Consider the following 25,669-nt stretch of genomic DNA (forward strand, 5'->3'; position numbering starts at 1 on the left):
AAATAACCTAAAATTCTCCCACCACAAAATTACTCTTTATCTCCAAAATTACCTTTATGAAGACACGCGTGCACCTGACAGGGCCTCGTGACTCCGGGGCGCTTGAGACCCTCGCACGCGGTCGCCGCACTGCGCTCCTTGCGACGCCTCGCGCCCGCAGCCCGCCATACGCAGCGAAGCGCACGGTGCTGTCGTCCCACCGACGAACATGCGCCTACGCACTAGGGAGGAATATAGGGTTAGGTTGTAGACGATTCGACGTTGATTACGTAAGTGCTCGCGATCCTCAGTTTTGGTGAGCACTGGAACTAGGTAAAGCAGGTTTATGAGGGGTTTACACGGGTGACTAAAGCCGCACGATTTTTGCCGCGCGGCGTAAATCGACCATCTAAATGGCAATTCGGCTAACTCTCAAGTGTTTGGTAGCATCCGACTTTGGCTGCGCGGCAAAAATCGTGCGGCTTTTGTCACCCGTGTGAAGCCCCCTTTAGCCGAGCTGGTAGTCATTAAGGCGAGTACACCTAACTTGAGCGCTATCACTGTGTCTGTCGTGATTTTTTTTAATGCGAGGTGCAAGTAATTATGAATTGACGTCAATGAGTTTAAGATAATATCCTGTCTACGCAGACAGTGTGTTGGTTTTCACAGTTGGCTTTCATTACACCATGTACCATTATGGTCATCATTTGCCTAAGCTTTTTTGAACTATGTTTAACTTCTTCAACGTAGTTTCAGTCGATCCATCAAAAGACAAAAACTATCAACCAACTATTAAAGTCCTCAGTATTTTACTAGAATTATTGGCCCCAACTACAAAAGCTTTGTACTAGTTTTGAACGAATGAACAGAAAATTGAACGAACATCGATTGAAACACTGAAAGGCTTTATGGTTTTCATTTAGAACTTTACAATAGCGGTGCAAAAGCTTAGCAATGGCTTGTTAATTGTTCTTCAGTTACTAGAGAACAAGTTGTAGTAGGTAGCTAACTGCTTTACACAAATATGATTAAAATAGCCTCCACCAGCGGTTTCACCCGCGTCCCAAAGAAACTACTTTGCACACTCGGATTAAAAGAAGCCTTCCTCAACTCGGCTATCTATCACTGAAAGGAACTTCAAATCGGTGTGAGATTAGTGCGTTCAAACAAACAAACAATCATAGTTGTATGATATGGCAAAATATGTTAGGAGAAAATAAATAATGCGATAAGAAGGGATACCCAAAACTCGGCATTGGAATATTTTTAAAGAGGTACGAGTTTTTTACTATTTATTTGTTGTACAAGTGGTTGTGTTTCTATCTCAAATGCAAGTTTATTATTTATATACTTATGCTCTCGTTAGATTCCCGTTTTCTAAAAACTATTGCAGCTTTAAGTATAACTCATACACAAGGGAAATCCTAAACCAACAAAATTTAATATCGTTTCATAAAATGAGCGCATAAAATAGAGTTATAGCGAAATTTTATGCATTTAATAGTAGCACTTAAAGTATTGTGGATTAAAGTTTGATTTCTCTCATAAAAGGGATTTTTATGTGTCTATTACAAAACGCCCTTAGTTCAATGAACGTATGCTTTTGGCTTTTCCACTAAATTATACAAAATTGTTCGTCGATTAAACGAAGTGAGTTTAGAACCCGAAATTATATGCCAAATATTTCAGCTATAGTAACATAATAATATGATTGTTTACTACATACATATTTCCGTCAATTTCAATCAATCACAAAACAGCTATACCCCATAACTTTGCCCAAGGTTACCAGCTATCTTCAAACCATTTACTTCAGTAGTTAATCTAGCAAAACATACCTATACCTAGACAAAGACAATCAACTGTTTTATGTTCCAAATTCTAATAGTCCTGAAAAATAGTGCAACGCCTGAAAATTGCCGTTAGGTAATTATATTTACCTGCTACACCTTAACACTAAAATGCCATTAATGATTGAAACCTTAACAAGTCCTTTACATCCTCACCTTACTCCAAGGGCCAACAGCCCACGTGGCTCTGCAAGGGCTGGCGTCATTCCTGACCTTCTCCGGCCTAGTACTGACGTCACACGACGTCTCCAGCAGTGTCGTGCCGTTCTCCGACACGCATTCCACGCGACGCCTGATGATGGCTGTTTTGGAGAAGAATGGGGATAAGTTGGTGTCATCATCATCATCATCAGCCTATCGCAGTCCACTGCTCGACATAGGCCTCTCCAAGTGCACGCCACTGAGATCGATTTTCGGCTTCTAAGTTGGTGTATTTGTACTTAATGTAAAGGGGGATTAGCAGGTTGTGCTAAAACAACACACTTATTTTTACAATGGATTTTTAAGGTATTAAATAACCTCTGTTTATATTGCGTTTGAAACGTCTGAAAATGTAACGGTCTAACTGACTAACCCTAGTTATTGATGTGCCTACTACTATTTATCTATATTAGTCACAGGCACAGCAAACTGTGCCACTGGTGGAACTCTTATATTTTGCTGACATCAAGAAACACCTCGGGTTAGATGCGGTCTGCTCTTGTTCTAACCAGATGTCCTAGTGAAAGAAGGCAGAGAAATGTATGCAAAAAGTGACTTTGTAAAAAGTAGCGTAGGTACAGTTTGAACTGCCGGGGCTGCGGGTTGTTCGAAAGAGATACCGCGGCCCTGGCACATAAAAGGCCCACGACGGAACACGACGGTTTTTAGTCAGTAAGAGTCTGACACTCCCTCAGCGTTGCTAACCTACAGCGGGATCATTTGATGATTTTTGACGTCGTTAAAAAAAAGGTCCAGTATGAAGGGGAAAGGGAGTTAGGTGGATAACTATGAACAATTTTTGCAGTATACTAACCAGCTCCAGTGCTGAGACACTTGGGCGCAGACCAGGGCGCGGCCCGCCAGCCGGCGCAGCGCTGTCCCGAGCACTCCCTCAGCACGCGGGGCCCGGCGGCTCCTCGAGACAGACACTCCTCAGTCTCCACTGTTATGGTGCTGTTTTCTGTCTTGTGCTGAACAAAAAAGGTTCATGTTAAAAACGTAAAGCACTGGTACTCAACTACATCCGGTTAGATTGGAAGCCGACCCCAATATAGTTGGGAAAGGCTTGAAGGATGATGTTAAAAACGTAAAATGTCATCTCATTCCTAAGCAAGAGTTAGAATATCAGCAACTTTTTTCTTTTAAATCCTCATGAACTAGAGGGTGTCTTGCCGGCTAAAAACCTAGGTACCCGATGTTGTCTTCAATTGCCTACCTTTTGTCGAGAAAAGTAAGAATTTGCTAAAAATATCAGTAACCTTTTGGCTAACACAAAATTACTACCTGGTTAACCCATCCGCTGCGACAGACGTCTATCCATACATTTTCTCTGCCTCAATGAATGGGTTAAATATTATTCATAGTCATATAATTTATCAAAATAATTACCTGACAAACAGCCCCTCTGACTTGATGGCCAGTTTGACCACAGGGTGCACTGCATGGAGACCAGTCAGTCGTCATCCACACGTATTCGTGGGCATCCACAGCTTCTAGCCTAGATGGGAGGAATTTTATGTTAGTTGGAATTCTTTGTTTTTGGCCCTAATGATTGATATAACAGTTATATGTTTTGTAGTTCTCCGTGTAGTTAATTTGGTAATAAATAAATCCTTACCTTCGCTCCGTAGTGGTCTCCCCAAAATCTTTAAGACTCTCAACAGATATATCCCTGATAACATTTCTATTATAATCTTCGTTAACAATAATGATATCAGAGTCATCGTCTTCTGGGACCACAATCTGCTTGTCCTCCATATTGATAACGTGAGTTTTGGCGGGAACCCCATAGTTTTGGTACATGATGATGGAGTCAACGGTTCGTTGACCCCTCGAGTTGCCAAGACCCTGGAAATTCCAAAACATCTGAACATATCAATTAAAAATGTTCTCAGGTGAAAGAAAGAGAGATCAAGCGAAACATTTCTTTAAAAACGTACAGAAAAATAAATAATTGCTACACTATAACCAAAAAGTTGTTTTCGGGCACTAAAATAATGATATTAATTTGTTAATAGATACCTGTTGGCTTGATGTCAACGATATAAAGATCTGATGAAAAGGAAGATACCTACATGTCATGATATCAATGAAAATTAAAATAGGTCAACCAAACCAATTTCATATTATGTAGGCTATTCACCACCAGAACAAAAATGAAAATGACCTACTACATGATGAGAGAAAATAGCAGTTCTACCTCCAAAAAACGAAAAAAAAACACCATCTAAGAATGAAACCTCATGCAAAGGCATGCCATCTTTCCCCAAAGGTCCCTGAACCCCGTCTATTCTGGGAACTTCTCACCTGAAGCTGCATAACAATATAATGGAGGCAGGGCAGTAGCCGGGAGGCACTGCTGCGCTTTGGCGGTAACATCTGGGAGGATACGGCACTCTTCTTCAGTACGGAACGGTCCAAGCGGCGTGCAAAGGTTGTTAGGTAAGCTTGGGGAGATGTGTTGATAAATCGTACGTTTTTTGAGAAATTATGAGATTTTTAATAAGTAAGCTATAATTTTTGAGTTTGGTTTTAGTCTAAGGGATAACCTCAGAAATTACAGTATTCTTACGATGAAGTTTTAAATACTAATCTGTTGGAAAAGGCTCGGGATATTCATCTTTTGATTGTTCTGTTTGCTACAAAATTTGACATAATTCGTATGGGGCTATGTTATGTGTTTAATGTCTTTGGGCGATGACAAAATTCTATCTTTAGAAAACAACAAATGGACAGATTATTGTAATCCGCAGTGAATGTATTTGATTACCTACTAAGCCCATATTTTATGGTTGAAGTCAAATAGTGGTAGAAAAGGGTGGTCTCAATATTTTAAAAGGCAAGTAAGTAATAGGCATAAGTATAAAGATTGAAGAATTATCAAGCCAAACATAAAATACTTCCACTCGTTTTAAGACGTTGATTACCAAAATCCGCGACATAATATCAGGTAACAAAGTGCTTTATACAGCTTTATACAGTGGCCATAAAACATGATTATGTTGAATTTATGCCGATGATAAGTAACAGAACCGCACACGCAGACTAAAAAGTCGGCCGATAGTTGCCGCACGGTTGGATTTTTTTTTAGAAAAATCGTAAATTCAAGTTTGCAGTCGGTCTGATACCGGACAAATATCTGATCGTTGTTATAAGCGTCTTCCTCTACCGAGCCTTTACCCAACTATTGGTGTTGGCTTCCAGTCCAACCCGATGCCGCTGAGTACAGTGTTTTACAAGGAGCGATTGCTTATCTGATCTCCTCAACCCAGTTACTCTAGCAATCCAGTACCCCTTGGTAAGACTGGTGTCAGACTTACTGGCTTCTGACTCTTCTCTTTTCTTTCTGAATTGCTTCTACTAAATGGGTCACAACCAGTGTACTACCATTCATTTCCATAGGTACTGATTTAGGAGCCCGCACAAACTGTCAGCCGACTAAAAGTTTTTTGTGTGCGTTTACTCTAAGTGATCTCCCAACAACATCATCTCAATATAACAGTTTTATGTTCGTCATGAAATCGGTTGTAAATTTTATGATTGTCATTACATTGTAGACTAAAGGATGGAGATTATCGGTTCGTGATTATAAATTAGAGCATTTCAAAGTTAGGGGAACGATTTTGTGTGAATATTGGTAACGTATGGATGGTTTTGTGATCGAAGTTTAAAGTTGTCCTTTAGAGTGTCCTGACAAGGTCCTGACTAATATTGTAAAAGCGAAAGTAACTGTTTGTTTGAAAGTTTGAGCTGATTTTGGACCGTTAAAAGGGGATATTTGATCAATGAAAGACTTTCTTTATGTAAACATTTAAGGCAATTATTAAATAAGTACATTTGTGTTAAAGAAGAGACTTCAAATATTGTCAAATTGTGTGTCAAGGAAAGTTTTAGGCAAACCCATCGCCTCTTATTGACACACTTTTCTATTTACGAGAATTTTCAGTAGCTTTGCATTTACGAACGAAGTACAACATTTTTCGACGATTTATCAACACAATTACATAAGAGACTTTTAGTTAAAGTTGTACATAAGTTATCTTACCTCGTGTTCATCATACATATCTCGTTCTTGCGAGTTGAAGCTGGGTGATGCTTTAGTACTCGTGGTTGCTGTGTTGCCGTAGAGAGCGTCTCGAACTTTGTCGATTTTACCTAGTAAAAAGAATGGTTTAAGAAAAAATGTTTCAAGTTGTAGCAAAATAAGTGTTTGTATTACAAAGTCAAAAAAAAAAATTCATTTAGGCCTTTACAAGCACTTTTGAACGTCAAACATTATAAATAAGTTTGATTCTATGTAGTTGCCCATTCCAAAAGTAGCTTCCTATGGAGGAGAACAGGCATCAGTTTTGTAATTAGGACAATTACAAGTACCTACAAGGCTGATGGATGATGATGATAATTCAATAATTTTGTGATACTTAGAGATGTCTAAAACACTATTGAGCTGTACCTATGTGTTACGAAAGTATCCGTACAAGTAGGTTTGTTAATGTACAAGTACCTATGTATAGTTATGATTATGGTTTCCGGAGATAATAGTATAGTAATAGTTATGCATAACTAAAATCTTATTTCAGTAGGATTTTTTATAACAAGCTGGGTTTTATATAACACAGAATTAATCACGTATTGTTTCAAATATTTTATTTATACCCAATTTTGATTAATTGCTTTCAGTTTGTACTCGAAATAAAACGCCTGAAATATAAAACGAGGCAATTTCAAAACCAAAGAACAGTGGAGTAAAGTTTACAAAACATTTTCATAAAACTGCAGCCCGCAAATTAAGAAATAGGTTAACAATTTTTTGCACAGTGCTCAAAAATGTTCAAAATGTACGAGAAATTAAGATTTTTAATTCGGAATTTATCTAGTGTTTGCAGGGCACTCGTTAAGCACGCCAGTGTCCGATCTTAATTAATTTGTTGCAAAACTCGTGTTATTTACTTTTAGTTTTGCGGTTTTGAATAGTATGCAGTTTATGAAAAATAACAGTTTTAATTTTTGAAATTTTCAGCATGATTTTAACAATGCTGTGGGCGTACTTACTTTTTAAACAGTAAAGCCACATATTTTTTTAATTAACGTCCTAAATTTTAAGTTTGTTCTTTTAAAAGATTATAAGTTGTTCATATTCAAAGATTATTCACAGCACCAGCTTACCTTTCTGTCTATTCTTATAATTCTTCCTGGAGTCCCCCGGTCGCTGTTCATGCGACTGGTCATCAGAGCCGATCATGGCTCTATATCGGCCGTCTGCTCTGCTGTTGAGAAATACGCATTTGTCAAAGCTGAACCGATTATGAATTATATAGGAGATTATATGTTTATGATATGCCAGTATAACAGTGCATAAGAACTAAAAAATATATAAATTAAAAACAGTTCATAGTGCTTTCAGACTAGAGGATTTTCCACTTGATTTTCCGTACGTAGCAAGGCCGGCTAAAGACCGTTTACGTGTGAAGCATTTCGGGAGACAAAATTATGTCGTGTGATAAATACTCGCGTTTGTCAATTGTTTGCTGCCAGGCGCATAGCTGCTATCAGACCGAGCGGAAAATCCAACAATGTGGGAGCGCTGTTTAACTTTATTTTTCACCAGTAGATGTCAATTGTTTGAAAACCAAGGAAATTCGCTGGTGTCAAATTTGTTACGACCTTACCTATCAGACAGCGGTGAGGATGGCTCATCCAGTGCCTTATGTCTCTCGATCTCCTCGCTGGAGGGGAACTCTCCGGGTCTTGGCTTGACGAGCAGCGTGAGGTTAGCACTGGACCTCCCGGCTACGCAGGTGTACACTCCGTGGTCTCGGAGTGAGAGGGAGTTTATGCGGAGCGCACCCTGGGGAAGAAAGGAGGAAATATTTAGCGACAAGCATGAGGTTGAAAGTGATGATGATATAGTAAACGTAGGAGTAGTGCGATGAGATTTGACACAGAGCGCAATTGCCCAAAAATAAGAAAAAAGACTTGATTTTTTGCATTTTTTTGGGCGAACTTGTGCCTACCTCATATGCGTAACTGAAGGTATGGTAGAATACTTTGATTTATAAACAAAATTTAATATCAACCTGCAAATTATTTGCTAACTAAAAACAACTAAAAATCTTATCACGCTAAACGCCAAGTTGTTAGTCAGACCAACATTTTAACAATCATAAAATCTACAATTGAAATACATTAGAACGAACCATCTTTCACAAATACGCGATAAAACTTACATAAAGAGACGCGAACACTTTGCCACAGTTTTGAGTGCTTTGAGAAAACTAAATTTTTTAGTACTTCACAACGAGAAACTTGGCGCATTCGTTCGTGAAAACCTTCTTTATGGTGAACGCACACTTGTCAGAATCGAATTCTAGAGAAACGTAAAAAAAATCAGCTCGATCGGTTGAGGGCAAGTGCCTTCAAATTCCACCCGAACACACATAGACATATACATACATACATTGCAAGTTAAATAAAAGCTTCTAAAATACGGTATCTTCTCTGAGCCGAACGCGAGGAAAAAATCTGGCATACACTACACTGCTCGAATCTGGTGATGTCTTCCGAAATCGGACTCTTTCAGATCCTGCACTATAGGTAAAGAGTTCTAAAAATCAAAACCGTTCATAACTCTCCTAAATGTATACAGTAAAAGACTTTACCCAACACTAATTTCGGACTTTTTTACATTAAAGTACAAACGCGACGATTGTGCCAATTCGCTGGGTGCAAGAGAGTTTCATACAATTTATATAAAGAATTCAAATATTCGTTTCCTTCGCTGCGGTCGAGTCTGACAAATCTGCGTTCACCATTATGCAGACACAAAATCAAACAATATAACTCAGAATATTCAGAAACTTACCTTCCTGGAAATCTTATACTTCTTGGACTTGCTAATGATCTGATGGTCCTTGGCCCATTGTATTTTGGTCCTATTGTACCCTTTCACTGGACATTTGATTTTGACTTGAGTACCATAGAATATTGTTGCCGACCCTCCTACCTTTACTGTCACCTGTGAATAGAATATGTTACCATAGATATATGTGTACATAGATAGTTAGAGAGATATAACAAAGGTGGCCTTCGGTAAAGGAATGTTTTAGTGACGTAATTTTTATAATATCTTGACTTCTAGTTGTGTAATTTTATTTCGTAACGATTGAACTTAGAATAGAATTGCATTGCAATGTAAAATTGTGATTGTAAAAAATATGTATGACTTACTGATAGTTTGTTACATATATCTATATCTTCAAAACTGATATTTCATCAGATTTTAGAAGATGCAATAATAAACTTTCAATTTGGCTAGACGGTATCGAAGCAGCCATTTTTTTTATTAAGTACACACAAGTCACTATTTATGAGCCAATTTTCCTCACCGAAAATTCTACCTTCTTTTTGGGAAGTCAGACAAAATCTAACAATACCAAAACATCCCACCAATCAAAAACCCATACCTTTTTCTTCTTCGGGTCATGTTGTATATACGAGCTGTTAGCTAACGATATCTCCGGTGAAGCCGTGTCTAGCAGACAGGGTCGGGAGTTGCAGGACTTGGTGCTTGCTGGCCGGGGTGAACTGCAGAGTGAGGCGGGTCTCTCCACCACGTGGGATTGGGCCATTATTTGTTTGCATTCCACCTGGGGTAGGATGGTTTGTTAAGAATATTTAATTAATTTTATACAATGTACACACTATACATACAAAATTAAAGGAGGACAGTGATGCGGAGGAATACTTCGACGCCTGATCGATGTTCTTTTATATATGTTTTACATTTAATATATTCTTACTTGTAACTTTTCTTTCAGGATTTATTTTAAACCAAATTGGTGCTATTCTTGATTTAAGAATGAAAATTAAAAAGTTAAATTAAGTTGAGGATATTTAGATTGTCGTTTATAGTTCTTAGGCTTGTAATTATCTCCTTCTCTACGATCTTTCTAAAAATGCAGGTTAGTCATTAACAGAAATTCACATAAAGTAATCACAGACAAAGATTTATAGTTCTTTTCGCACAATAATTTCGTTTTTACAAAAAAAACTCCACTGCTGAATTGCTGCCGCTCTTGCTTAAACGTATCGTGGTATATATTTATCTTCGGAGAAACTTGATATGCTTCTTATTTATAAAGATACAACAATTGCGAATATAAAATACATACGTCTCTCTGCTTTATCCCTCCTCCGCAAGTCTTGGAGCATTTCGACCATTCTCCGGAATGCCACCTGACGGGGCAGTCAAGCACGTTGCAGTACTGCCGGTCTGGTGGGGGCGGCTGTGGACACATGCTGTTCGGTACCACCACTGTGTTTGTACCACCTCGAGTCACCTGGGGGAGTGTGGGACATTAGTCATGAAGTTAACGGGGGCATGTACATACCTAGTACTTTGTTGGTGAAAAGATGTTTGGTAAAAATCAAACATTTTAAAGCAACGTTGCTTATTCCTTGGATTAGCTATAGTATTCGATACTATTTTAGCAGTGACGAAAACTTCTAGTGATATTACAACGCTTTCACACTAGCTAATAATGTCGCGCGTAGAACAAAAACCTTTCTCGGGATTTCAAGTACGCTTGTTTACTCGTGACACCTCTTATAGAAACCGAGCGGAAAATTCGCTAGTGTAAAACCACTCTCAGATAAAATATCTTGCCCTCGTTCAAGAGTTATGAAAATATAAATAAAATACATCTTCAATTCAGACATCTGCACATTCAATCCTCAATATTCTTTTGCCTTTTCACCTCAAAACTCACCTCGTGTATACAAGTGACCTCTCTCGTTTGTATCCCGATGCCGCAAGACTTGGTGCACTGCGAGAACTCCGTGTAATTCCACCTGGACAAAGGGTGGGGCAAATTAGTATATGGATCTGGGTGGGGCGGATTCGTACATTGGCTTTGGGGCGTTTTGGTATATCGAATTTGAATGCTTTCTGTGTGGGGTTTGTTATCTGTTACGGTAAAGATTGAAAGTTGTCATATACTAGTTTCTGCCAGTGGCTTCACCCGCGTGCCGTGGTAGGTACACTTAACACTGAAATAATTTTCAAATCTGTCGTGTAGCTCCTGCCATTTGTTTGTTCAAACAAACTCTTTAGTTTTAAAACAACAAACATCATGCCTATGGAGAATATGAAATGACTGTTTTTTAATGCTATACTTATGCTATTCATACATTACACCATGTAGAGAAGAACATTAATTAAAAGTAAGAAAACTCTGCAATGAGATAATGGACAAATAATGTTAATTAATTGGACTGAAGAGCATTCTTACGTACATATAAGTTTGCAAGTATTGGATATTGCAGTTCCATTGAGTTTAATGTAAATAACCTTTTCAAAGATATTGCAAATTATAGAAAGGAAATCACTTTATTTTTTTTTAATCACTAACTCAAAAAAAGAGCCTTCGAATTCGGATATTCATATTTTTTGGGTTGAATATAATGGCATATTTTTTTAGATTTTGTTCGGGGTTCTAGAATCTTTAATATTCTAGACGTTGTTTCCGCCTAGTAGGAATCATTTCGCGCAGCCAGATGAGAATTTTTCCTAGTAGTCTATTCAAACAAACAGACAGACCCTTCAGTTTCATAACATCAGTAAATATACCTGGGTGGGCAAGGATGGTCATTGCAGGTCCTGACCCTGTTCTCAGGTTTGGTGAGGGGGTCACACATGTAAGGTGATGCGTTCTTTCCATCTTCATCTCTTACACACTGGATAATCAGTTCCTGGAACAAAAATAATGATGTCAGTTGACCCGCAATCGAACCAGCCGTTCGGAAGATGGGCGAAAACCACAATTTTTTGGCGATCAGCAAAGGTAAATTAGATTCCTCATGCGGTTTCGCCCACGTTCCGAGGGAACTAGTTCTCGCACATGGTTAAAAAGTGAGCGTGACGGAGTAATGGTAACGAATCTCCAGTGTAACTGTATGATCTAAGCATAACAATTGAATATGCATTGAAATTCAATCAAGTTGAGATTGCCTCTGCTTAAAGGAAGGTTTTATGGGGACCTAATTTAGTTTATATACTTATAATATTCCGTTACCTGAACTCCACTGAGACAAGAGGCACTGCAGCTTGTATAGCCCTTTTCTTTCCAAGAATAGGATTTCCCTGGTGACCCTGGTGCTACCCTGATGTTACTCGATGTCCCGAAAGTGAGCAGTCTGCTGTAAGATTTAAATATAATCAGGTTTACATTCAAAAAATATAATAAAATCAGGACACCTTTTTCGCACGATCACACGAATACATAGGTATGAGGATGAGACTGTCTCTCGCAAAGGTATCTTTTTGACTAGAGTTTCAAAGAATTTAACAAGCTTATATCTAGACACACGGCAGTGTGTCCGCCAAGTTCGAGCAAAAAAGGCGACACACCGGCCGTGGGTTATATTACACGAACCATTTCGGGCCAAATTCGACCCCCCTGTAACTCAAAATCTATTTTATTTACGCATATCAAATTTCTAGTATCTGTTGAGACCCTCTCACTTATCTAAAATACAAAATTTCATTAATATACCTATTGTAGGTCTTGAGATATTGACGTCAGAAAATCGCTATTTTTACTATACACTCACTGACTGATTCACTGATTCACTGACTCACTCATCAAAAACCTAGACCACTTCCAATGGTCGTATTGACTTGAAATTTGGCATGGAGGTAGGTCTTTATGTCAAGGTAAAGGGAAAAATCTGAAAATAGCCAAGTGTGAGTCGGTTTCAAAATAATGAAGGTGTTTTATACCCGGTGTAAATTTATACCCCTAAGGAACTAAAACGAACTAAATTTATCTATATTTATATAATATATCTTCGAATGGTACAAAGGTTTGTATTTAGTCAAAGTAAAGTAAAAATCTGAAAACGGCCAAGTGTGAATCACTTTCGAAAATAACAAATGTGTAACTTTGATCCACGAACATAATATATGATAACATGTCATGTCAGTCAGTTGGTAAATCTAGTCATAGTTAATCTAGTTCATTTCTTTGTAAGAAACATAGTGCATATTAAAAAATCTAAAAGATAGTATAAATGAGACATTTCTTTAACTAACTTCATCATAAGAAAAAATAAAATAAACAACCTTACAAAATAAATGAAATCCCCCAAAACAAAATGTGAAAGACTGCCAAGTTCGATAATATGGGAATGCTTCGCCTATAAAGAAGTGAGATCTGAATAAGTACCAAGTTCCATACACATACCTCAGTTAAAAATAGTTACTTTTTAATGATGATTACTTGGCAAGTTTTAATAGAAAATTAAATACCTACTTGATTCATTGCGTTTAGTAGGTTTATAACAAGGTGTATGAAAACTTGCCAAGTAACATCATTAAAAAGTAACTATTTTTAACTGAGGTATGTGTATGGAACTTGGTACTTATTCAGATCTCACTTCTTTTATAGGCGAAGCATTCCCATATTATCGAACTTGGCAGTCTTTCACATTTTTGTTTTGGGTGGGTATCTATTTAGTTATTGCTGTTAATCAGGGAAAATAGACGTAGCTATTTATTTATAACTACCTACTCGTCTTATTCTAACACTTGAACGGTGATATGACCAAAACACTTCACAAAAGTAGTGCTTCGAGTATTCTGATATAATATGTAGAAACTTCATGTTTTCCGCTCAGTTTAAAAAGAGACATGTTATCTAAAATTTAGTAATGGCATAAAATCGGCGGCCTAAAGATAGAAACATCAAATAGTAAAAGGTAGTACTATTAAAAAACCTGCCAAACGTAATCTAAACAAATATTTACGCGTTGATACCGACTTATCAGAAGATAAGAAGCATATCGCATGATTAATACTCAATAAGGAGTCAGTAGGGCAAGTGAAGTGACGCAAAATGTCTCTAGACGTACATATTAGTGAACCTGATGATTTTAACGGCTTTGAACTTCACAGTTCTATCAACAAAGTCGCTCATGACAAAGGCATCGAAGATTTTGAATATACGGTCGACTGTATAAGTGCTAAAAGAGCGAATTACATAGCAAATGTGTTTCGAGTTGAGATAAGAGATACAAATAGTGACAAAAATGATATCAGTGTTATTGTCAAATGTTTAGTGTATAGTGAGAGGCAGGTTTTGTTCCACAAGTTACATGAAAGAGAAGTACTGGCTTATGCTAAAGTAATAAGCAAGTTTCAACAATTACAAAATGTGCTGTACGAACATGAAAGAATGGAACTCTCCGAGTGTTTATATTCTAACACAGAAGATGCCAATGAGGTGATAATTTTGGAAGATTTGAAAGCAAAGGGATATGTAGCTGATGATAAATTGGCGAAATTTGAAAACTTGGGAATTAAAGAAATAAGTGCAGTTATAAGTGAACTTGCCAAATTTCATGCTTTGTCATTTGTTTTTCAAACTAAAGAGACTATGATATTTGCAGAAACCAAGTCAGATTTCCACGATTTATTGTATCAGGATCATTTTTTAAATAAGACGAAATTGAAGAATTATTTCTTTGAATCTTTTGAAATGTCATTGAAAGTGGTGAAGGATGAAGAAGCTAGGAAGAAACTGGAGAAGGTTGATGTGAAATTATTGGAATTGCTACAAATGTATACGAAGCCAAGTAAAACTAATGTTTTATGTCATGGAGACTGTTGGGTCAATAATATGTTGTTTAAACATGAGGTAAGTAATACCAAAGAATCTACTAATAGACCAATCACTTTAAGTCTGCCATAAAGAATGTTCTGCAATAACATACATTAAAATGACATAAAGTCGTGTGTTGTTACTTTTTTAATTCGACCTTCGACTTCCCTATTTATATACTCTTCAAAGGAATAGGTACGATCTTTGAACCTCCTCCTTTTGGGAAGTTGGTAAACCAAATGGAAGCACATTATGACGTCACAAATAACATGATACAGTAATCAAAATAAATGATTGTCAGCTGTTTTATCAATTAAAAAAAAACACTCAATCTTATCAATTTGCTTACCAACAAGATAATAATTACTATTATTACGCTTGTATTATTTTAAAGAGGGATTTGCAGATCTACATTTGTCCAATAAAAATGTTGCCTTATTCGTCATCATCGGCCTCCCCCTTTTTTACCCGACTGCCAAAGAAGGAGGGTAATGTTTTTCAAATGTTGCGGTTGGCTTCCAGTCTAACCTGATGCAGCTGAGTAGGTACCAGTGTTTTACAAGGAGCGACTACCTATCTGACCTCCTCATTCCAGTTAACTAGGCAACTTAATACCCATAGGTAAGAGTAGTTGTCAGACTTACTGGCTTCGGACTACCCGTAACGTCTTTCAAAGATGTTCAATGACATGCCTAATTCGTATATTTTTTATTTTACAGACAGAAAAAGTGAGCTTCATAGATTTCCAAGCGATGCGCTACGCCAACCCAGTCACAGATATCATGTATTTTCTATACATTTGCACAGACTCAGCTTTCAGAACGGAACATTTAGAACTGCTCAAAGTAATTTACTATGACAACTTAAAAGTCTTTCTCAACAAATTCGATATTAAGGCTGAAGAAGTATATAAGAAAGAAGATTTTAATACTGATTTTGAAGAGTTCAGAGCTTATGGATTACTTATTGCTATGATTGAGCTAAGAATAGTAGCAATGGCCGCAGCAGATGAATCTTTGCTAAGAGGTTCGAGGTTAGATCTTAGTATGGATAGTTCGGAAATTCCTGAAGAGAATGAACTGTTTAAGTACAGGGTCAATGATGTTGTTCAAGAGTCTGTCGATAATGGAGTATTTGATAAGCTTTTAGAGAAAATAAATTCGTGAATTTGATTTGGTTTTTTCTTTTTGTGTCAATGATACTTTGAGGGAAAAGTTTCTGTTGCTATAGACTTATTCTTAAGAATTTCATATTGTTACCTACTGGGCAAAGTTTTTCTGTGTTTTATTCAACAATTTCTAATACTGATATTAGGTTTTTGCGATACGATAATATTTACTACAGCTTTCATGACAAATATTGATCAAACAAACCGTCTTCGATATATTATAGTTTATTTTCTCAACTTACCTGTCACCACCACCATAAGAAGGCACACTGGAATCTCCAAAAGAAGTACCATAGGCCATAGAACACGGTTCCATGACACATCTCTCCGTGTCCTCAGCAGGTTTGGGCCCCAAGCATTTGCTGTCAGGTAACTTGGCAATAGTTCTGCTGAATTCCAGGAAGATCTTGCAGTGGACTTCCTTCTTTCTCCAACCTTCGCCGCAGGTCACGCTACAGGGTCCCCAGTCATCGTCTTTGATGTAGCTGCAGGATTAAGTTTGATTTTAGACGGAGAAATTTTGGTGGTTTTAATTTTTCTGTTGGCGCAGCAATTTTAGGGAGATAAAAAAATAATTTTAAAAATATTTTTCTATGAAGGTTGGAACAAAATTAACCCTGAAAATGATATCCCTTAACAAAGATATTCCAATTTAATATTAAGAAGTTAATTAAATTAGTCCTTTCTCCCAAGACTGCGGGTCCCGGTATTAATAATGTCTTAAACCCTAAATTGCTGTGCCAGAAATAGCCCAACCCTACGAAAATCGCCCAGATTTTAAAAGGAAAAATTCTAGTCTATCTATTGTAGATTCACACGGGATAAAATTAGGTCGACATGCACGGTGCTAAGGGCATCTATTTTCCTAATAAATTTCGGGCTGGTATATGTAGAAGTATGCACCAGTGAATATTTACTTTAATCACCCAATAAACCTGTAAATGTTCACATCAAAAATATTTTGGAAAAATTCAATTCGTGTGTATCAATTTTGTGTAAAATGTTTGTCAAGTGCCAATTGTTTTAAAGTGTAAGCGAGGAAGAGCAAGACAAAATGTTAGTGTATTATATGTGCAAGGAAATATAAATCTTATGTGCAGTGCAAAGAGTTGATAATAAGAAATTAGAGCAGAGTAAAGTTAGATGATTTGTGAAATGGTTTTGGGGTCTGAATTGAAATATACTGTGCATACAAACACCCTCATTAATGGTCGAGTGGTAGTTTGGAAGAAGGTCACTTCTGTGTAGTGTTGTCCTTTTAATATTTACAGAAAGGGATGTTACGGTTTTTATGTGAATCGGTTTTATAATGAGATTTTTTTTTCGTCTTTATTGGCTTGCGATTTTCGACCCTACTGTTTAGTATATATTTTCTAAAGACTTATATTTTATAACATATAGGTATTTTTATATAAAAGTGCTTTACATGCATAAGTGTCAATTATCACTACTTCAATGGTGTTAATTTTGAAAAATAAATCATATTTCAGTATATTCACTTGTGCTATTTTGTATTTAAACAGTAATTTATTGAATTATGTTGCATAAACGTCTATTTTAACAGGTGAGTGCACTTTATTTACAAATATTTGAGAGTTTATATAAATACATAATTATCAGCATATTATTACATGAATATTTACAATATTATACATTAAATAGTACACATTAAAAGCAGGGAATTTCTAAATACAATTTCTAAAACCAATATAAATGCGAATTTGGCTTACATTTCGAATAAAGCCGCATTTTCGCAACAAAATTACACATAGCAATTAATAATAAGTACTTTGAGATATTTTTTTAATATGAAAATTCACTTATGTATGATAATTGGATACCGATATTGGTAATATAATTATGTTTTTCCATTATTTACACGTATTATTTTTACTTAGGCGTTAAGAAATATTTAGTTGACAAATCTAGAAGGTAACTGAACTCAGTGAATATAAAGCTTTTAAACAAAAAAATAACATTTACAACTTCATGTTTTGATAATAATATAATTAATCCGAATTTATCTTTTACCGTAACATCCCGTATTAACATAGATATACTAATAAATCTAGACATATCCCAGGGTAGGTGAGGTTTTCATATACACTCAGGTGAGGGACTAAGTTGACCACTAGGAATTAAAATAAAACATTTTGCAAAAATCGTCCTTAATTTTCAAGAAGAGTGAAGTTGGCATAATTATTTTATCTCAACAGCACATGTCGTAGACTTGAGAATGTTTTAGATATAGATGCGAAAAGCTATTTGTTTTCTTTTTTTAATTAAATATATATGGATTTAAAATACTGAGATAAGTATTTCATAAGGATAGGGCGAAATGAGTTTTTTTTTCATTAGATACAAATAATAAAGATGATTATATTTCCAGGAATTCTGCTAGGAGTTTTATCGTTGTATATTTTTTTATTCTATTTTATTTAATTAATATCAATTTTAGGGTAGTAGTATTCACTCGTCAAAATTGAAATTAAAGACGTTTTCGCAACCACACAAGCTAAAACCAAGACTATAGCGACAGGGGAGTCGGGGGGACAGGTAATGTCATTCCTTGTAATAATGTGTATGTTCTGAAGTGAAACCGAAAAAACTTTTTCTTTAGGTACAATACCTTACATACAACCAGCCACACGCAAAGAATATTTTGTAATTGCTGAAAAAACAACAACAAAATACTCTGAGCTTGAACATTGATAAGTATCAGAGATTGATCTTTATAACGATGGGATTAAAGTTGAAATTACAATGACACATGCTGCGTTTGACGTTTGAGAAAGTATGACCAGTTTAAAAAAGGATTTAGTAGAAATAAATTATACTAAAAGTGTGAAGGCAGATTTAAATATAAATAAAAATTAAATATAAACAGATTAATTTGAAGTAAATCTTAAGGGATCAAAATTACGAACAGTAAATGTCAAACTTTAGTTTATTAGCTTAGAAAACTTAAATTATGAAGGCAAACTTGTAAAATCCACGAACTTAAGCTAAAGTGGTCGGAAACTAAAATAATTGAACTTATGTCATTATATTCAGTAAGTTTGAGCTACTTTCAGCATTTTGCTTTATGGTTTGAACTTTCTAAACTTAGAAATTACTAGAGCTTGGACTTTGTAGTTTTGTTCTATCTATATTTTCTTAACTTTATTTAGTAATATCTTGCATTTATTTCACATATACGTAGTAAGTTCCAATTTATATCTAGACTTCAGAAATATCTATAACAAAAAGACATTTAGTTATTTGATATAACATCATTCTAGAAATTTCGATCTAGCGTTTAAAATATAACTTTTAATTCATACGAAATGATCTTTCATTGAAATAAATAATGTTTCAAAGGCTTTGAGAAACTTAAATATGTTATACGATATCTTTATGAAAACGATAAGGCATTCAAATGAATATGTCTTTTGATCATTAGTAGTAAAAGGATAAAAACTCTCTATTATTAATATTACGTGAGAAATTACTTTTAATAGATGTCTGAGCTTAAATATTTACTAGTATTTTAAATACAATATAAGCTTTTATATTATTGTATATTCGACATGAGAGAGTGTGTGTGAGTTCGAAGAATTTTAAAAATATTGGAAATGATAAGTGTACAGAAATGAAACAGAAATTATTTCAGTTCAAGCGCCGTATTGTGGAATACAAGAATATTCATAGTGGTTTGTATCAAAAATAATAAAACTATTTGCAGAGAACCTGCGTTTTGTTTGACATCGATGTAAATATAATAATTGTTTCTATGAATCCTAATCTATCATTCGAATAGATAGTTACAAAAAATAACATGTTATAGGTACATGTTTTATCTCACGAAAGCGGTTGACGTACATTGTGTTTGCTCAGGAGCACTAGTCAGGCTACTAGCCACGATGTCACCGAGTCATACAAAAACAAAATACATATACCTTCACAAACACAAGTATGGCTTACACGCTTTCGTGAGATAAAATTAATGTCAGTCAAAATATACGAAATTATTTGATCTTTAATATTAAAGTTTAAAATATTTTTCAAAATAACCACAATAAAACATGACGATATGCCTTCACACTACACTACTCGACTGGTGTAACACTTACGTGGCTTCCACTGGCACGTCGGGTTCTCCTATAAGCCTCTCAGCCTTGGCTTGAGGCAGAGGATACGGCTGTATGAGAGGCTGGGTGTGGTATACAACGCCGGGGAGCAGGTCTTCAATTTCATCCTGTGGGTGAAAAAATAGAAAGTAAGTTGTGTTTGTGGAAAATATTTTTGCAATTCTGAAGGTTTTTTGTACGCAGGAATAGTAAACAGCTGTGTAGGTGTATTATAGAGTATACAACATAAAAATGAACTTACAAAAGTAAGCTTTTACCAAAGTTGGTTAAAAATATAAACGAAACATTAATACGCGTGCGTGAGACGTCGAAATGGTTAACTTAAGAATTGCACAGTCATCTTACAATTTTCTGGTCCTTTTTTCTTACTTATAATCCTCCTGTCCTTATTCTAAATTTATTTGGTGGTGAAGCAAGTTTTCCTCTTCCATAATCTTTTATTGCCGTAATCTCTCTACTAAATTAAAACAGCTTCATAAATACAGCTTCATATATTCAGGTAAATACAGCTTCATCTACTAAATTAAAACTATTGTAATAAAAGTATTCCCAAAGGGTTTTTCCCTTACCTCAGGCTCATCAGCCTCCCTATAAGCTGGACAGCTGATGCCAGTAGAACAGGGTCTGGAGATCTCCGGCCTGGTAGCAGGGTCACATCCACCACCTGATGGGGTGCACTCAACTCCTCGGACTTGTACTCCTTCGCCACAGGAGACTGAGCACTGGTTGGATAAAAAGAGGTTTATTAGAATGGTACACAGTTCAAATAAGTGCAGTCTTTTTAAAGTAGGGGATTTTATGTTCGGTTTTTCAGAGATGTGAACACTTAGATTGTATATTATTACCGCTTCAAAGGAGGATTTTGTGCCGCGTAGAATATTAGCGATAATATGATATTAGTGATGGACAGTTAATTTCCATTTAAGATTACCAAGTTGAAGTCGATCAAATAATGGGTGCACACAATGCGCCTTTAAATATCTAATTCTTGTAAAACATTACCAGTTTTATCTAGTTAATATGATAAATATAATATGCTTAGAAAACACGCCCACTCTATACCATTATTAACTCTACACCGCGGTCTGCGGTCAAATAACTGCCAAAGCCACTCAAAGTCAGGTTGTAAACCAAACATCTTCTAAAACTATGCAGTCAATATCGAGTAACCACACAAATTAACGACCTAGACAAAATTGTAATCACGAACGAGCTCAAATACCTACGTCTAAACTTTGCGCTAACAAGCTCACAGTTTGCCTAAGTTTGCCAGACTTTACGTCGAGGCGGACGAATTAAAAAGACAGGGCGAACTTTCTTTAATTGGAGGTAAGGACTTTTTAGATGGTTTTATTAGTTTTTTTTCAATCGTTTTGCTTTTTTTGCGTTGCCGTCTTTGCCAGAAAACGTTCATTATAAAAGTAGCTGGAAAAAAAAACATTATAATTTACCAAGTGTAATTTCTGAACCAAGTTACAGCCGCGACCCATCAATTTAACGTGCCTTCCGCAACACAGAGAAATTCACCATAACAAGATTGTCACCCATCCACGGGCAGACAACGACAACCGTTGCTTTACCTTATCATCTATCGTTACCGTACACGGGACTAGATTCCTTCTAGTTAGTTCGAAAACAAAGTGTCATCAGCAAAATTAATGAAATTATAACAGGGATCTCGACAATCGTAAACGGGAGATCAATTTTAGACCAGTGTGGCTGTAACTTAGCTACATTGCGCCAACTGCATAAAGGTCAACAAATTCCAAGGACATGCAAGGTGACCTCACAAAACGCCAATATAATACATAATATAAAATCTTCTACATTGTACGAGGCACGTTCCACAGTATTGCATCGCCTTGCACTTACATAAGTACCCCGGCGCAATAAAGTTTCGCACTACATATTGTGAGAATAGAATAGTTTATCGACAACATGAGCCGCTTACTGTACATTGTATCGGATTTGTAAGTGTTGTATGTAGTTCGGATAAAGTAGGAATATGAGTTTGCTGTTTCTTGGCTATTGTTTAGATATTTTTTTGAAAAAGATTGATAATACATATAATGTAACAGCCACATGGAGCAACTAATCAAGTTTTAGGAGTTTCTCGGTGTTTCAAAACGCACATTAGAACGTTCAGGTATCTTACCGGCATCAGACGACTAAGTTTTTTCTTAAATAAACCATCCATTTGGCTAACTATAGCTGACAGTTTGATCAGCTGTGTGGACCTTAGTATGTTTTATAGGTTAGGTAGCCAGCGAAGAAGACTGGGACCTGACCCCAACATAGCAACAAGCTATGCAGATGATGATGATGAGAACTTACCCCTGACCATGGCCCAGCCACCCAGACGGGACAGTCGTGTTGATTGCAGGGCTGCGTAGACCGCGGCGCCGGAGACACGCACCCAGGCTCGGCGTTTGCACCTTAGAGAGATAGTAAATATTGTTAGAAACGAAATATATAAGCCTGTTTTATGTAGTTTAAAATCTCACAGACCTGCAAAGAAGGAGCCCAGGAATCTTGGTTTGAAAGATATATGTATTTTTAGACTAAAATATTTCTTAAGCATCATGTATTTTACAGCGCATGTATTAAACGGCTTTTGTTAAAACATCACGTTTTTAAGCTAACTTGAAAACTATTACTATAGTTTCAAAAATACGCTGGGCTGCTGTGAAGATCTTTTTTTACATTTTAAAGCTTTATTTTATAACTATCCCTACTTATTTAACTTAGCTCTTTTCAGTTTTTCTCATCAAAGACACGATATAATATTTATTGCGCTTTAACGTATAATCTACAATTTGAAACTGAAATATCAATTATTAATTTTCTAGTTCCTACATGAAAAATACCAGCTTTCTCACCAGGTTCATAAGTATCAGTCTTGGTGACATTAGCGGAGCGCGCGCACAGCACCCGGCGCGTGCGCACGCCGCCGCCGCACGTCGCGCTGCATGACGACCACTCGCCCACGTACCATCTGAATAATAATTTAGGATGACATTATAATTAATAATCGTATTATAAGTATACTTTATTTATTTATTCAACAGTTTATTTACACAGTTACACAAAAAACACAAACAAAAAAAATAAATAAAAAAAAATGTTCAAAGGCACAGCTTATTTCATAAGAAATCTCTTCCAGCAGGCCCGTTATGGCCTTCTATACTTTCATAATTTAAATCTGCCAAAAAGGGTTATTGTGTTGCCCGGATATTCTTTTTCTTTTCATGGGAAGTCATCAAATGTCCCGCTGTGGGTGCAGCGTAAAGGAGTGACACACTTTTACTGACTAAACTCACCATGTTCCTTCTTAAGCTCTCACCTATGAGATAAAAACACTGGTACTACTTCAGCTTCATCCTGTTAGACTGGAAAGCGACTAAATAGTTGGAAAAAGGCTAGGCAGATGATAATTCAGCACTTACTTGAAAGGACAAGGGTGGGTGTTACACCGCACCACAGATGCTTGAGGCTTGCTCGATGCGTCACACAGTTGCTCCGGCGCATCCGACCCGGTGAGCCGATCCCGGCAGACTGCAAGCGACATTTTGTAACCTGTAACAATAGGGTAGTGTTATAATTTTGTTTGAGTACCTGCGTTTCGTGATCTTAGCTTGCAGTGTAGGTATGTTGGTATAATAAATCTATACTAATATTATTATAAAGAGGAAAACTTTGTTTGTTTGGTTGTAATGGATAAACTCAAAAACTACTGGACCGTTTTTAAAAATTCTTTCACCATTCGTAAGCTACATTATCCACGAGTAACATAGGCTATATTTGATCCCGGTATGGGCAGTAGTTCCCATGGGACGCGGGTGAAACCGCGGGAAAATGGCTATATTCTATAAATAGACTTTCACAAAGCAGTCCGGAGCCTGGAAGTTGGTGATTGATACACCCGTGCATCGGACAGCACGTAAATGTCGGTCCTGCGCCTGATCTCTCTCTGGTCGTGTCGGATTGATTGAAGGAATAGTGAGTGCACCTGTGCCTGCATATTTTTTCGGGGTCTATCTCACTTTTATTTTAACAGTCGGTACTATTTTTATAAGCACCCTCATAATGCAAGATACCTTAAACTGATTCTATACTGATGTGAAAATTCTCAAAAACCTGTCTCTTTTTTCTTCCTGACATCTTATAATCTCTGTAAAAAATCCTTCACAATATAATATCATATTCGCACAGTCATGACGAATTGATTGATTGACAGACAAACAGACAGATTGCAAACATCCTAAAACGAGACGAAGTATTTCCGACTACCCTCGGGGTGCACTAAAAAAAGAATTCCGCGAAAATCTCGCGGGAACGGATAAAACGAGAATTCCAACAGTCTGTTAGAACTAGAGAGTAAACTTTTTTGGTACCTACTATGAATATTTTTAGTGTAGCCTATTGTGTACTAATATTATAAAGCTGAAAAGTTTGGTTGTTTGAATGCACTAATCTCAGGAACTACTCATTCGATAAGAATAAATATTTCAGTGATCTATTTATATATATCTATTTATAGACGAAGGTTTTACTGTAGAAAGAAGAAGGCTATATACTTTTTACTTGGATACGCAAAGTAGGCTTTAAAAGACGCGGTCACAACTACTGGCAGAAGCTAATACCTATACATGGAGCATGATTTCTTTCCAACTTTCAGAGTAAAATATAAAGTGCCCTGAAACTCTCGCTGTGGCAGCATATTGGGCTGACAAAGTGTAGTCTCACTATAAGACGTGTCATCGAAACGAAAGTAGAAGAAGTAAAATTACAAGTCCAAATATATATTCAACAAGATAACAACATATAATTAACAAACTAGACAGATTTACAGTTCAAAGACAAATGCCCAAAGCGTTAGAGTCTAAATCTAATGACGATTCAGAATTCAGCAATATTAAATTGACTAGACTAGACTGGAGTCCTTCGTAAAGGAATTAGGTGCCATTCTGTCTTGATGGGATACAGTAAAGTACCAAAAAGTATCAAAGGACGAGTTTCTTGTTCTAGGACAAAGAAAACTAAAAGCTACCTTTTTAAGAAGCCTATAAAAGCCCTTTTAAAATGCTTAGCTATCACGGTTCCAAAGAGTGGGTCTTATGGAGAAGAATCGGAAGGAAACTCCATCACTCCGAACACTTTTCGAGATAAAATTCTTATGTAGTATATAGGTACAGAAAAAAGTCTAATTAAATAAAAAACCGTGTTCAATTATAAAACAAAATTTTTTCTATCTCTATTTGTCCAATTTTAATATTTTCGTGTCAAAATTAAAATACGGACCTCTCCGCCGCTCAATTTCCCTGGAGGTCAAAAAAGATAAATAAAATACGTCTAAAAATTACGTCTGCGTAGTACAACATAGGTAGATACGGTACTGTATTATTTTGGCTCGTTACCGACAAAGGCTCGTGTAAAATTTTAGCTCTTTTGCCTAAATTCCAGCTCAAAGGGCTTTTTATGTACCTCTTTAAACAAAATTAGGACCTCCGAAGTTATATTTGTCCAAGTAGATGAAAATATATTCAGGAGTCAAGCCCAAGTATCCCCTAAAATTAAATTTCTGAAACTCGGGATCGACAGCTTTTATTTCTTGAATGGAAGTCAAAGTTGAAATTTACCGTGTCCTGTATTAAATTTCGGAGGAACCCGAACTGTTAAATT

General features: G+C 36.3%; 2 protein-coding genes across 2 annotated transcripts in view; one reads left to right on the top strand and one right to left on the bottom strand.

Annotated features, from left to right (window-relative positions):
• The window catches only part of LOC110382099 (protein madd-4), a 374,672-nt gene that overhangs the window by 4,478 nt on the left and 344,525 nt on the right, over positions 1 to 25,669 (bottom strand). Inside the window, exons 10-30 of the mRNA XM_064041070.1 lie at positions 23,434 to 23,563; positions 22,867 to 22,982; positions 22,322 to 22,422; positions 20,557 to 20,709; positions 19,970 to 20,094; positions 16,100 to 16,342; positions 12,104 to 12,227; positions 11,659 to 11,780; positions 10,799 to 10,880; positions 10,202 to 10,369; positions 9,494 to 9,676; positions 8,893 to 9,045; positions 7,700 to 7,878; positions 7,197 to 7,297; positions 6,076 to 6,185; positions 4,338 to 4,430; positions 3,649 to 3,896; positions 3,420 to 3,528; positions 2,845 to 3,001; positions 1,986 to 2,131; positions 53 to 221 (exon numbers count right to left, since the gene is read on the bottom strand). Coding sequence (XP_063897140.1) covers positions 53 to 221; positions 1,986 to 2,131; positions 2,845 to 3,001; positions 3,420 to 3,528; positions 3,649 to 3,896; positions 4,338 to 4,430; positions 6,076 to 6,185; positions 7,197 to 7,297; positions 7,700 to 7,878; positions 8,893 to 9,045; positions 9,494 to 9,676; positions 10,202 to 10,369; positions 10,799 to 10,880; positions 11,659 to 11,780; positions 12,104 to 12,227; positions 16,100 to 16,342; positions 19,970 to 20,094; positions 20,557 to 20,709; positions 22,322 to 22,422; positions 22,867 to 22,982; positions 23,434 to 23,563 — 3,012 coding nt within the window. The remainder of the gene's footprint in view (positions 1 to 52; positions 222 to 1,985; positions 2,132 to 2,844; positions 3,002 to 3,419; positions 3,529 to 3,648; positions 3,897 to 4,337; positions 4,431 to 6,075; positions 6,186 to 7,196; positions 7,298 to 7,699; positions 7,879 to 8,892; positions 9,046 to 9,493; positions 9,677 to 10,201; positions 10,370 to 10,798; positions 10,881 to 11,658; positions 11,781 to 12,103; positions 12,228 to 16,099; positions 16,343 to 19,969; positions 20,095 to 20,556; positions 20,710 to 22,321; positions 22,423 to 22,866; positions 22,983 to 23,433; positions 23,564 to 25,669) is intronic.
• Positions 13,871 to 15,861, top strand: LOC126056509 (uncharacterized oxidoreductase dhs-27). The gene is made up of 2 exons (XM_049849820.2): positions 13,871 to 14,725; positions 15,409 to 15,861. Exons 1-2 carry the CDS (start codon positions 13,925 to 13,927, stop codon positions 15,853 to 15,855), a joined length of 1,248 nt encoding a protein of 415 aa, XP_049705777.2. The 5' UTR covers positions 13,871 to 13,924; the 3' UTR covers positions 15,856 to 15,861.

Source organism: Helicoverpa armigera, chromosome 24, assembly GCF_030705265.1.
Source record: "Helicoverpa armigera isolate CAAS_96S chromosome 24, ASM3070526v1, whole genome shotgun sequence".
NCBI classification, from domain to species: Eukaryota; Metazoa; Arthropoda; class Insecta; order Lepidoptera; family Noctuidae; genus Helicoverpa; species Helicoverpa armigera.